Genomic DNA, 14,140 nt, shown 5'->3' on the forward strand with positions numbered 1-14,140 from the left:
GAGTAATAGACTCTCAAGTCAAGCAATTTTTAAATTTTAAGCAATATAGTCCTCAAAAGATCAAAATTATAGCTAGTTATGGACCAATCATAGACAATCCCTTAAATACAAAATTTATGCTCAAAAGTTTGAATTTAAAGTAAACACTGCAAAGCACCATTACCCCCAAACTTAAATGGCACAGTGTCCTCAATGTGCAAGAGAACAAAGGGAAAGAGTATACCAGTGCAACTAAGGTAAAGAATGGTCAGGACAAAACTATCCAAAGTAGGTGGCCTAGCCCCCCCAAACTTGGGATTAACTGTGGTCCTAAAAATATGGCACTTGGATAAAACTCATCAGATAACAAAAGAGATAATAATAATAATGCACAGTGGACATGCAAGTGTAAATGGGATAGTAACTGAAAATAGAGAAAGAGGTATAAGGGTGGTCTTAATAAATTTAGGCAGCACTCACTCACTGGAGTCACTGGGATGCACCTGATAGATGGAGTCAAACAGATATATCAATATACAACATGACATCCAAAACAAAACAGAATTAGGCATAAAGAAAATGAATAACATAAATGTACATCCAGTATCAAGGCCAACAGACTGGCTGCAAAAATACTATAACAGTATCAAAAGTATGTAGATATCACCTATATATAAAAGGAATAAGAAGAATGGAAAGATCAAGTGGAGGAGGAAAGACAGGTAGGGCGTGCTCTGTGGATGTCTCTGGATAGGTCTCGCAATGCGGCTATGACATCTGTACGGAGTGAAGCAATGTCAGCCCGGATGGAAACCATGCCATCCTCTAAAGCCTGAAGATGCTCTCCAAAGCTGGGTGTTTGTGCTGGAGCCTCAGGTACTACTGGATCGGGAGAATGATGATCCTGAGCCTGCTCCTCATCATGAATGGGCGACCCTGCCGGAGAGTAATGTGGAAGATCCTCTACTGTCAGCTCTCACTCTAAATCAATATCTAGATATATGGCAGTTGGATCGACTACTGGATCGTCCACTGCTACTGGTGCGTCTGCCTCTGTTGTTGTTGTTGCTATCTCCGCCTCCTCAAGCTCCTCAGCTGCCTCTGTAGCATCCTCCTGTAGACTCTTGATAAGAGCAGTTTAGGTCTTATTCCAATCTTGCTTCGTGAATGAACAGGACCCAGTCTCAGGACGCTCCCGTGGCTGGAAGGGATAGCACTGGTCTCGCAAAATCTGTGTAATGAGATGGCCAAATGGAAGAAACTTAGCCCGTTTGGGCTTGGCCTTGCTGATATGGTCTGTATAGAGCTTCATCATGACGCTCCATATCAGTGCTGGAATGGAAAGCCAGCACCCTGTGTAGAATGCATAAAGAGCTGTCAGAAAATCGCCACGCCTCTGTATCTTGTGGCCGACCATAAATACATTTCGGTACAACACCGAATCAAAGAACCATAGGTCATTAGGGAGATAAGTGTAAGTAGCAAATGTGTCGCCCTCACTATAAAGGCCTGTAAGTGCCTCGGCCATAAATGCATATGATGGCCTCCATAGAGTAGGATAGGTATCCTGGAGATCTGGAGGGCAGAGATGTGGACATCGGCAAGATCTGGATAAAGTGTCCACAATGATACTGATAGGATGGCCATCCACGGTAGTGCGCAGCTCCGCCAGATTACTCAGGGTCGGTCGAAGGTTCTGGAAGAACATCCAAACAAGCCTCGGGTAAACCGGGTATGTAATAGTGGCTAGAATGGCTAAAATGCCCCTGCGGTCAATGTCATCGCATGCATGCCAGGTCAGACTATACCGGGAGAAGAAGTCTATATCAAAAATTGACTCATACGCCACTGAAAGGCGTGAGTATCTCGGCAATGGCCGGTCTAAGTGCTGGGCTGGCTGAGCTGGTGGTGGTGATAGAGATGGTATGTACTCAGGATCAGCCTGAGGAGAAGATGATGCACAAGCAGAGGAGTGCAATCTGCTGTCAGAAGATGGAGACTGAGGTGGAGTAAGCTCTACTGGCTCCTCCTGAATGTGAGAGGGCTCTCTTGGATCCTCTGTCCTCTGCCTGACTCTCCTCTGTTGGCCATGTTGCCGCTTGGCAATAGTCTTGTATCGAGTCATGGCCTGCAAAATAAAAGAATACTCAAAAAGGAAGTCAGTGCCGGTATAAAGAATTAAAGCACAGTTTATAGAATCATGTATGTTAAATAAGATAGGCAAAACAGATAAGGAACATGAATCTATGATAAGGAATAAGTGACATAATGTGAAGCATGCTAGATAGTATAAGTACGAAATGCATCCAATGTGGAAAACACAGGCATTGGGCATGTAGGAGATAACATGGAACACAAAAGATGATGATAAAGTGTGTGATGCAAATCTGTGAAGTTCGATCGATCACAAAAATGTGAGATCGATGTAAGTTCAATCAATCTGGAATTAAGTTGGATTGAGTGATATCGATCTCATCAGATCGATCTGAGAAAACGTTCGATCAATCGAACTCTGCAACTGATGCAAACCGTCACAGATCTGTGACGTGGATGGCACAGGGGCACCCAAACAAGTTTTGTGGGGCCCTCAACACAACAAATCAACAATTTTGGTCACTTAATTAGGCCCGTGACCCCCAAAATTAAAAATTAAAAACAAAAATATAAAATCGATATATATACATATATATACACATATATACAAAGCTTCAAATCTCATCAATGGCTATAATCAAGCATGGCAACATCCTAGATCTAACATCAAAGCCTGGATGCACGATAATAAGCTTGAATCAAAGGAAGAGATCTCTGATCTCACCTAAAACTGAGAGAGAAGATGAGATGCGAAAGGAAAGAGATGAAATCTGAGGTCCGAGATGAGGGAGAGAGATTCGACGCTTGGGATGCTTGCCGGAGCACTCGCCAGAGATGGAAAAGAGTTAGGTTACAGCGGTGAAGGGCTCCTAAGGTTTGAGATCGATCTTTGAAATCGATCGAATGACCCTAGATTCAATTTTAAAAAACATTCCCGAATCAGTTTGATTGATCGAACTGAAAACTCAGATCGATCTAACTGATATCGATCTCTCTTCTTAAATGACAGAATTATTTTTGAAATTTTTTTTTTATTTTTCTGAAAAAAATAAATAAATAAAATAAAATTTAAAAATTAAAACTATTTTTGAATTTTGGAAAATTAAAATTTAAAAATTTAAAATTTAGAAATTAAAAATTAAAAATCCAAAATGTTTTTGGATTTTGTTTGGAAATTAAATAATGACAAAAATAAAAATAAAAATAAACAGAAAATTAAAAATGGAAAATTGAAAAAAAAAATATTATTATATATTTTTTTAAGTTTTTCAAAAATAAAATAAAAAGAAAATAAACAAAAGTCAAAGTCAAAAAGAGTTGAGATCGATCTAGCAAAAACAAGCAAATAGGTTCGATCGATCTGACAGAGAGGTAAAATATGCAAGTTTTCTGAGTTCAAAAATTTTCTAAGTGTTGGACGTTGCAGATCGATCCAAGATGAGTCTCGATCGATCGAAGTACTTCTGATCAATCTGACAGAGAGTTGAAATATGTAAGTTTTCAAAGATCGATTGGACAGAGAGGTAATTGGATGCAGGTATGGAGTTCGATCGATCGAACCTCCTTGGAGATCGATCGAACTGAAACAAAATGCTCATTTTCAACATTAAAGTGCATGCAATCCTAATCACAAGTCCTAGCAATGCATATGAACTCAAAACAAATATCTAGACTTCACAAGAAATAAAATTTAAGATAGAAATGAGGGAGGAATAGGGTTGTGACACCCTACGAAATGCACTAGTCTTTAACGTCTCTAGTAAGACGTTGGGCTCTTTTAGCCCGGATCAAACATTTTGTAGTGCATCCACTCCTTAACGGGGTGATAAGTACTTTGAACTCTACCCAACAAATAAGACTTTGAAACAACTTTCTTTGGGCTTCCATGCCCTTTCAAAACAAGACTTTGAAACAACTTTCTTTGGTTTCAAGGTTGAAGATGAACTTTTTGAAATTTTGGTTTCAAGCAAAGACTCTATTCCTTCACATTCATAGTTATGACATTTCTCTACAACATTCACTTCTTCATGCTTGTCAAATGAATTAGGGGTTGGATTAAAGATATTCAACTTTACCTTCATGTGGCCAAATGAAATCTTCATTATCCCCGTCCTATAATTAATGTTGGCATTTGCGGTTGCCAAAAAGGGATGGCCAAAGATAACGGGAATCTGGCTCTTAGAATTTGGAACGGGAAAGAAGAATTTATCAATTTTGATCAATACACCCTCAATGATACCCCTAGGCTTTTTGATTGATCAGTCGGCAAGTTGCAAAACCACCGACGTCGATTTCAAGTCTCATAAGCCTAATTTGTCATACACCGAGTATGGAAGAAGGTTAACACTTGCTCCTAAGTCTAGAAGAGCTCGATTAATGATATGATCACCAATGATGCATGAAGTGGTAGGTGAACCGGGGTCCTTAAACTTCGGAAGAGTGTTATGTTGCAAAATTGAGCTTACTTGCTCAGTTAAGACCACTTTTCTAGGTGTTTGGCTTTTGTTCTTCCTCTTTTGGGTGCATAAGTCTTTTAAGAACTTGGCATAAGCCGGAATTTACTTGATAGCATCCAAAAGCAGAAGATTGACTTTCACTTGCCTAAACATGTCCATAATTTCATTTGTTTTGGCTTTTTGCTTGTCATTTGAAATGGATCATTTTAAGGCATTCGAAAATAGAGCTTTTGGTTCAAAAACCTTTTCGGAATTTTTCTTTGAAGTCTCTTCAACACAAGAAGTTTTGAAATCATGTTGCAAATCTTTCTTTTCAAAATCACTTTTAAACACATTCTCATTTGAAAGATCATGCATATGCAAATAAAGAGGAATAAGATAAGAAACGGGACGGGTGTCAACTTTTGGTTGCACTGGTTCACTCTCTTCCTTGGACATACCCACTTGGTTGTCCACTATCTTCCCACTTCTCAAGGTAGTTATCACATTGACATGCTCTATTGTGTGACCTTCCGATGAGGAATGATTCTCCACAACACATTGTTGCTTTGGTGGGGCATTCAAAGGCATTTTTCCTTTCTCTCTCGTAATTAAAGTGCTAGCTATTTGCCCTACTTGGGTTTCTAGCTTTGTAATGGATTGAGAGTGAGAATGAAGTAATTGTGTGTTCGCCTCTAGAGTGCCTAAAGCGGTAAAAACTTTCTTTTCAAAAGTGGGACTCCTAACATTTCCTTGAGAATATGATTGATTGGGAAAATGAGAATTCGAGAATTGGTTTCCTTATGATTGGTATTGTTTATATCCTTGGGATCCTTGGCCTTGCATATGAGGTGGGATGTACTTTCCTTGAAAGCCACCTTGGAAGGGTTTGAGCCCTCCCCTTGGCTTCTCCAAGAGAAATTTGGGTGATTCCTCCAACTAGAATTATAGTGATTGCCATAAGGATTGTTCCCTTGATTAACAAAAGCTGCATTGACTTGTTCATGATGCTCGCTTTGCACATGTCCATGGGGACAATTGGAAGTAGAATGTAAAACACTTAAACAAGTCATACATATCTTATTAGATGCATGATGAGAATGGTTAGGGAAAGAAGATACTTGATTCGCCGAGTTTTGGTTAATCAAGAATTGATCAAACCTTTGAGATAATGATTTCATCTCGGCGGCAATTTCATTAGAGTGGTCGACTTGATGTAAGCCAACACTCTTCCTTCCACTAGAATTTTACCATTCTTCGAAGAAAAAGTTCGATGCAAAGAATTTTCACTCATGCTCTCATAAAGATGCCACACATCATCCTCATGCCTATCAATGTAAGAGCCGCCCATAGAAGCATCAACCATGCCTTTATAATTGTCCGATAGACTTTCAAAGAAATATTGAACTAATTGCCATTTGGGCATGTCATGATGTGGACACTTCCTAAGCAATTCATTAAATCGTTCCCATGCCTCATGAAATGTTTCCCCATCCTCATGTGAAAATTCCCTAATTGAAGTTCTCATGGCATTGGTCTTAGAAACTGGAGAGTACTTCTTCAAGAACTCTTGTTGTATTTTTGCCCAAGATTGAAAAAGGCCTAAGATTGTTGAACCAATATTTTGCCTTGTCTTTGAGGGTGAATGGAAAAAGTTTAAGCCTTAAGACCTCTTCTGGCATGTCCGTGTATCTCACGGTGGAACATACTTCAAGAAATTCATCCAAATGCTTGTAAGGTTCTTCACTTGGAAGTCCATGATAATTAGGAAGCATTTGAATGGTTTGTGGTTTGATTTCATAGTGGTGTGCTCTAAATGGTGGCAACTGAATGCATATGGGTGCATTACATTCATTAGGCACATAGTGATCTCTTAAAGTAAGAGGTGGATTAGCAACTGGTGGTGCAACATGGGCACCTTGATTGCCTTGGACTATGGGAGGTTGTGGAGAAAACATTGGCCTAGGCATTCCCAATGGTACTTGGCCTTATTGTTGTAGTTGGTGAATGAATGGCCTTGGCATGTCTAATGGAACTTGCATGTTTTCATGATGCACATTTGGATGAAGGATACCTTGTTGGTCTATGTGACCAAGGTCCTCCACATGGTCTTCATTATGTACTTCCATTGTAGAAGTAGAATGATTAAAATTACCCCTTCCCCTAGGTGTACGAACAATGGATTCTAAATTCAAATTAAGAGGGACAAGAGTAGGATTTAATGACCTACTACCATGCATGCACAAGCAAGACACAATAAGCAACAAACAATGAACAAACAAACTTCACCTTCGCAACAAATCAATCAACAACAAACTTCCTCCACATACAATGATCCCATACTCCCATGCTATCAACAATATGTAAAGAACAAAAAACATTGCCTCCACACGGGCTCACGATTTATCTAAGAATTGAAATACAAGCCTCCACGCGGGCTGACGATTTAACTAGAGGTTGAGTTAAAAAAGAGCTCACAAAGGGTCCTTTAGCACTTCAATTCATTTTCCAGTTTTAGCTTTGCAAAATTTTTTAGATTTTAGCATTTTCCTTGCTTTGCTTAGCTCCTTTGCTCGCCTTTTAGCTCAATGCACCTAGTTAAACAAGAATCAACACAATAAGTAACCAAAATGAAGATGAAAATAAAGTAAAAACACGATCATGTAACCACCTGGGGATTGGCTATAGTGCCTGCTGGTGTCATAATGGCATCAATGCCCCTGCGAGTGAGCTCATCATAAGACCACTTGGTCTGCTCCAACTCAAAAAATAGATTACGGTCAAATCTATACTCGGGCTCCAGTTTCCTACAAGAGTAAGAGAAAAAAGGTACTGCTCAGATAATAGGACCCTAGGCCTCCATAAGTGATGGCTCTGTATGGACTACTGTAGATGCTGTAGTAGCAAAAGATGAAAACAAAGAAGACTCTGCCTCTGGAGATGGAGGATGCTGTGGAGCTCTGTGTACTCTTTTTCTAGCAAGTGTCTTTTGTCTACGCTGTATCTGCAATAGCAACAAGAATAAATCAATGCACAGGTAGAGAATAGGGTAAGCAACTGATAAGAAAACACGAAGCATGCCTAAAGCAAGTAGAAATAGAGAGTAGATAAATAGGGTCATACTGGCGCAAGAAATGATTAAGATGGCTTTAAAATTAACATTCAACATGCTTCAACTAGACAAGAATAGATCAAAGCATAATAACAATCTCAGGTATGCAAGACAGTGTAATAATGGTATAGAGGGTAGAAAAGTCACTTTTGGAACATTTTAAGTAAAAATAGGATCAAAAGGACAAGCATAGGTTGTGATGTGCATAAATGATGCAATGTGCATTCACAAACCTAAAACTCAAGAAGATTCTGTAAACTTCATTGCAAGTAGACCCTAGGATGACATCGTATCAATTTCTAAGCAAGAATGTCTACAAATTCAACAGTTAAGAGCAAATGGAGCAAGCAGGATAACATGGAGAGTATAATCATGGAAAATGTCAACCTAAGACTCAAGAAGCATACATATCATGTAATAAAGACTAAGTGGAATACACGGTTGCAAAACACTTCAATCCAAGGCATGTTATGATACACAGCTCGTGAATGAATCTTGGACACAATATGCAACTAGATGGCATAAATCTGAATGATGCACAAATACCAACAAACTCCAGACAAAGAAATCTCCCGTACTCCATTGCAACAAAATTAACATCCTATGATCACTTATGGCTCGTGACCCCCTATAAGCAATAGATAAGCAGAAAAATGATCGTTTTTGGCTCGCGACCCCCTTTAAAGCTTAAATGAAGCAAAGAATGGTCAAAAATTGAGAATACAATAAGCTTACCATTTTGGAATCAAAATCAGGACTGGAAAGAACCTCGGTCTCAAGCCCTTACTTGGCTTTCAAGAAATGGATCACAAGTGGATAATATCAAGCAAATGACATTGGACAAATCAATTTTCCAAAACAAGATAGCGCATTCCCAACTTAGTTCAAATGACAGTTCAAAAGTTCAAGTTATGCTCACAAATAGTTACTAAGGCTAAAGAACAGTAATTACATCCCAATCATGCCTTTTGAACATTAAACATCTATTGCCTACCCCCAAACTTATTCAAAATTCAATTCCAAGAAGATATGTTCAAAGGATGCACGAAAACTATCAAAACCATCAATGTGACATAAATGTGTCCAAAATGGTGTATATACAAGTAACAAGTTGCAATTTTTCCAAAATGCACACAATTATTCAAATAGGAACACATTTGACAAGTTTCAAAGTCATAAAGCAACAATGGAATCATTTGACTTCAAAAAGTTGGGTTGGAATGGAATTCATCTCATTTTTCAAGATAAGTTCAAAATCATGATAAGGAAGGTCAAAAGACATCAAACTTCTGCCCTAGCATGGCAAGAATCAAGAATTTGGCGCAAACAAGTTCAAAGGCACTTGGCACATGCAATTGGATGGAAAGGAATCAAATGAAACAAGTTTCAACTCAAGTAAGGGCATTTGGGTCAACTTTGGAATTTCTTAAAACTTTTGGGGTAAAATTGGAATTTTTGAAAACTTTGAGTCCAAACATTCAAATGCATTGTATAAAAGCTTCATAACAAGAATCATGTAATGAATGAACAACAAAAGAAAGAATTAAGCAACTCGACTTCTCATTTCAAAACAAAATTCAAAAATTCCAATTTTAACAATTTGTAGCCAACAAGTGTGATCACAAAGCATTTTAAATATTTAAGGATCACTTTGCCAAAACAAAGCACCTAACCATGAGCTAAAGTCAATTGGAGATCAAAACCTTTCAAAGAGGTCTATTTGAAATACATTTATGCAATTTAGACAAGACATTGCTTTTTCAAGTTCAAAAGCACGGGTTTCAAGTCAAGTCATGCTTGCATGCAACTAAGACAACTCAAAACACATCCATGCATTTCATATTTAAAACAAGCAAATGAAACAAGTTGGGATCATGCTCACAACAATTCAAATTTGCAATGCCATTTCAAGTTCAAAATATCAAGAAATTTTCAAGTTCAAGATATCAAGAATTTTTCAAGTTCAAGAATATTTCCATTTCATTTCAAATTTCAAGAAGACAAGTTCTTTTAGAAATTCAAGCTTTGCATTTTAAATCAACAAACAAATTTTCAAAATCATGATATTTCCAAAGTCGAGAACTTCGCATTTAAAATTAACTTGGAGGTTCAAGACAATTTTGTCAAAGACTTGAAAATTTTCTTTCTTTTCAATTTAATTCCAAATTCTTTTCCAATTCCAATTCAAGTTTCAAAAATAAACCACATGCCTTTTGGAATTTAAAATCAAAGTTCAAATTAATTTTGCAAAAATTCGGCATGGTTTCCCCTTAAAAATTGATAGTCCCAAAATTTTCAAAGGTACAAACACATACATTCAATCAAATATCAAGTAGCACATGGAGTTCAAATCACATGAAATATATATATCCAACACATCAAAAGGGACACCGCCCACAACATCAATCCACAATTCAATAATTGCCCGTTTTCCTTCTAATTACAACAATTAAACTCCATTCTCCAATTTTTTTCAACAAAGTTTTTCGATCCTCCATTTAACATAATCATAGTTCATGGTTAGTCCAATGGTCCATTGTTTTTGTAAATTTTTCATTATTTATTTTTTTATTTTCATTTTTCATTTTTTTATTTTTTTATACACCATTTTCTATTTTCTGTAACAATTATATACAACTATAAATTTAAATAAGAAATAAAACTAAGATGGAAAAGAAAATGCAATAAAATAAAATAACACTAAAATCAAAAATAAAAAAATAAAAATGAAAAATAAAACAAAAATAAATTCCTACATACCCGAACCAAGAGAAGGAAGAGAGGATTGAAATGAAGAGGTTCGGAGTGAAATGGAGGATTTCCGGCCTCACCGTGACCGGAAGCTCGCCAGAAAGTGTAGGACTCGCCGGAGATGGAGATCGGAGTCTCATTGGCCGGAATCAGCCGGAGACGACTAAAACGAGGGAACCCGAGACAGGTAGAGTGAAGAGAGATGACGGCTTGGCCCTTGGGCCAAAACTCTTCGCCGGAATTAATGGAGCTTGACGGCGTCTTGTTTTGCCGGAATGAGGAAGGGAAAGAAGGTAGAGATGGTGGATGGAGTGGGTTCACCGGAGTTGGAAGCTTAAGAAGTCTTGAGAGATTGAGAGAAAGAGAAGAGATTTTGTGAGGAGAGAGAGAGAAAAAAAACACCGAAAGTTGAGAGGGAGGTAGAGAGAGAAATAAAAGAAAAGAAAAGAAGAAGAGAAAGAAAAGAAAAGAAAAAAGAAGGGAGGAGAGAGAAAAATAATAAAAAATTAGGGTTGGGGTAGGAAGGCCAATGGCTAAAGCCAGTTCCGGAAGTTCAAAAGACATAATTTCGATCGATCAAAGGGGTCTTCGATCGATCGACCACTTATTTCTATCGATCCAAATGGATTTCGATCGATTGAGATGAGCTTCGATCGATCGAAATGGAGGACGAAAAGCCATAAATTCACAGGGTTTGATCGATCGAAGTGGAACTTCGATCCATCGAACTGGGTTTTGATTGATCGAAGGCACACTGGAAATGCAAAAAATGCAAGAAACTTCCTGAAAACTGGATTTTTCAATTTCAACTCATATCTAGACAACGCAAAAAATATCAAAACAAGAAATGAGGGAGGAATAGGGTTGACAAACCCTACGAAACACTAGTCTTTAACGTCTCTAGCAAGACGTTGGGCTCTTTTAGCCCAGATCAAAGATCTTGGTAGACATCCCCTTCTTAGCGGGGTGAATGAAACTTTGAACCCCACCCAACAAACTATTCCTTAAGGAACTTACTGGATTTGGTTCAAGTGAAATTGACGGCCTTTGGTCAACAAAACTTTTGGGCTTCCATGCCCGTTCAACACTAGATTTGAAACCAACACCTTTTGAAATTTCTTTTGAAGGTAAACCATTTGATGTTTTAACACCAAGCAAGGACTCATTCTTTTCGAATTCATTTGTAAAACATTTTTCAATAACATATATATCTTCATGTTTGTCCATAGAGTTGGGGGTGGATTAAAAATGTTCAACTTCACTTTCATGTGGCCAAATGAGATCTTCATTATCCCCGTCCTACAATTGATGTTGGCATTAGCGGTAGCCAAAAAGGGACGACCAAGGATAACGGGAATTTGGCTCTTAGGATTTGGGACCGGTTCCGTGTGATACCCCCAGATTCCCGAATGCGAGTTGGCCAGGCCCACGCCCGAACATCCGAGGATATCAAAAACAAATCAGCAATAAACGAACACAGAGTACAAAAGAATAAATAAGAATTAATAAAAATGCTGAAAAGAAACTAAAAGGATAATCCAATATTAAACCTCAGAATAAATTTTCATTAATTGATAAATTCTTTTGATACAACTGATCCTCCAAAAATACAACTCGGGAATCTATACTATGCGGACCCCTAGAAAAACAAACTGAAAGCTAAAACATAAACAAAACTCCTATGTAGAAACTCTAGAAAAGTGAAGTGGACGATCCCTACTCAGCACGAATAATCCCTACTCCTGATGAATACCTGAAAAATGATAGTGGGTCAGACCCACAAACAAGTTCTATTCCAACTACTGTCCAAACAGAGACCCGATACGCAAATACACCCTAGATAACTCAAAAATAACTATATAGTCCATAACTATACATATATCCACACCAAAGGATTCTTACTGTACTACAGGCCGTCTCAACCTGACTAGTAGGCAACAAGCAAAATGCAGCTGAAGTGGGCATGAGTACCTAAACCTAGCAGGGTACACGTCAAACCATCATAGCCAGTTATGCATCCCACTGCATATCGCTTCCTAACCATCGACTCTAAGACTCAAGCTCATATCGTGGTACCATAATAATATATATTTAAAATCCATCCAAAAACCATAATAGTGCCGTTCAACGGTTCATTGCCTAGACACTACATAAAATTAGGATTTAACATTATAGTTAAGCCATCCTAATACAGAACATAAAATAAACAAACATCCAGTATGTCATTCAACTAGTTTAGTTGACCTGACATGAATATATGTAGGATTTAACCTTTTTAGTTAATCCATTCCGTTATGTATGAATAGGTAGGAATTAGCATTTTGATCTAATCTATCCCTAATATGCCACCATCCCATACTGGTGCATAAAATCGACAAAATCCATAGATGATGCAACATTCAAAGTAATAGATCAAATAATTCTACAAACCAGTCCAATAATTGATAATACAATTTTAGTAGTTTATCAAATAATCCAAAGTTAAACATAATAATATCATATCATGCTAACACAAGATAGGATAACTTATAATTTACTTAAGTTTCCTATATCACATATCCTACACATACAGAATCTTAAACAGATTGATATATTTTTTCTATACCATCACTTAAGCATTCTCCATCCTTTGTTTAAAGTTTATTTAAATCCTCCCTAGTCCTTATTTGATGTTTAGGACTCCACAAATCCAATCTACAAATCATACAACGTTGTTTTCGAGACTTTACCAGCTAAGGCTCGAGCTTCTGTCCAAGGCTCAAGCATCCTACTGCAGGCTCAAGCTCTTTATCCCAATTACTCGAGCTTCACAACCAAATGCTCGAGCTTTTCATCCTAATGCTCGAGCTTTACAACCAAATGCTTGAGCTTTCCATCCAAATGCTCGAGCTTCACAACCAAATGCTCGAGCTTTCCCATCCCAATGCTCAAGCTTCCCAATCAAATGCTCGAGCACTATAACAGTGGTCCGACACTATTACGTGAATAACCCAGAAGTTCAACTGTGACTAAATCCTTATTTGTTTCAGGAATCCTAGGCATGTTTCTACGTTCCATCCATATATAGATATAACAGAACCTTATATAAAACATGAAATCAAATCACAAAACAATTAAATCGAATTATGAATTTAACAATTTATGCATAAGATCAACCATAGAAAACTAAGATTTACTAAATCAATTTGCTTCAAGCATGATTTACAGATTATTTTTAATGTCCATTTTAATCCTGGAGACTATCTAGGCATGCACAGAATACAAGTCTAAGGGAAAGAGTTAGAGATAGAACTTGCCTCTAGGTTTCGAATTGAAACCTTAACTCCTTCTTCCCAGTTTTCCCAGCGATCGTGATTGCCGTTAAGGACTCCTCTGCTCTTGTTACAACCCTCCACCTTCCTCCTTGGTCCTGCCTAATACTTTGGCCTTATCCTCTCTCTCTCTCTAGAAAATATTACGTGATATTTCTAGCCCCCTTTTACAACCTATAGCTATATAATTATAGGTTTAAAACAAAACCCTAATCCTTTTTCCCATCCAAATCAACTTTAAAAAAAAATACATATTAAAATATTAAAAAGGTAAGTAAAGTATGTAATGTATATAATTTTTATATATCTCTAAATACATCCCATTATTTATTAATGGATTATCCAATAATACCTAAGTTACCATAAAATAATAAAGTAACCCAAAACATAACACGTATCAAATCTATGTATATTTTTATTATTTAAATATAAAACATATATATCAGATTAAATATTAA

General features: G+C 37.4%; 1 protein-coding gene and 1 pseudogene across 1 annotated transcript; one reads left to right on the forward strand and one right to left on the reverse strand.

Annotated features, from left to right (window-relative positions):
• Positions 1–383: 383 nt before the first annotated feature.
• Positions 384–11,040, reverse strand: LOC132267145 (uncharacterized). Its single transcript, XM_059768216.1, has 4 exons — positions 10,381–11,040; positions 7,180–7,512; positions 6,987–7,102; positions 384–2,107 (listed from the first exon to the last, which is right to left on the reverse strand). The coding sequence occupies exon 4, from the start codon at positions 2,102–2,104 to the stop codon at positions 1,118–1,120; it is 987 nt and encodes a 328-aa protein (XP_059624199.1). The 5' UTR covers positions 2,105–2,107; positions 6,987–7,102; positions 7,180–7,512; positions 10,381–11,040; the 3' UTR covers positions 384–1,117.
• LOC132267752 (small nucleolar RNA R71) lies at positions 5,933–6,031 on the forward strand (annotated as a pseudogene).
• Positions 11,041–14,140: the final 3,100 nt, after the last annotated feature.

Source organism: Cornus florida, unplaced genomic scaffold (assembly GCF_030987335.1).
Source record: "Cornus florida cultivar Cherokee Brave unplaced genomic scaffold, ASM3098733v1 CherokeeBrave_3.0.0_Hap2_Chr07, whole genome shotgun sequence".
NCBI classification, from domain to species: Eukaryota; Viridiplantae; Streptophyta; class Magnoliopsida; order Cornales; family Cornaceae; genus Cornus; species Cornus florida.

Bases quoted from the DNA above. Each gene is read 5' to 3' on its own strand.
- LOC132267145 (XM_059768216.1), bottom strand. From the start codon at position 2,104: ATGACTCGATACAAGACTATTGCCAAGCGGCAACATGGCCAACAGAGG.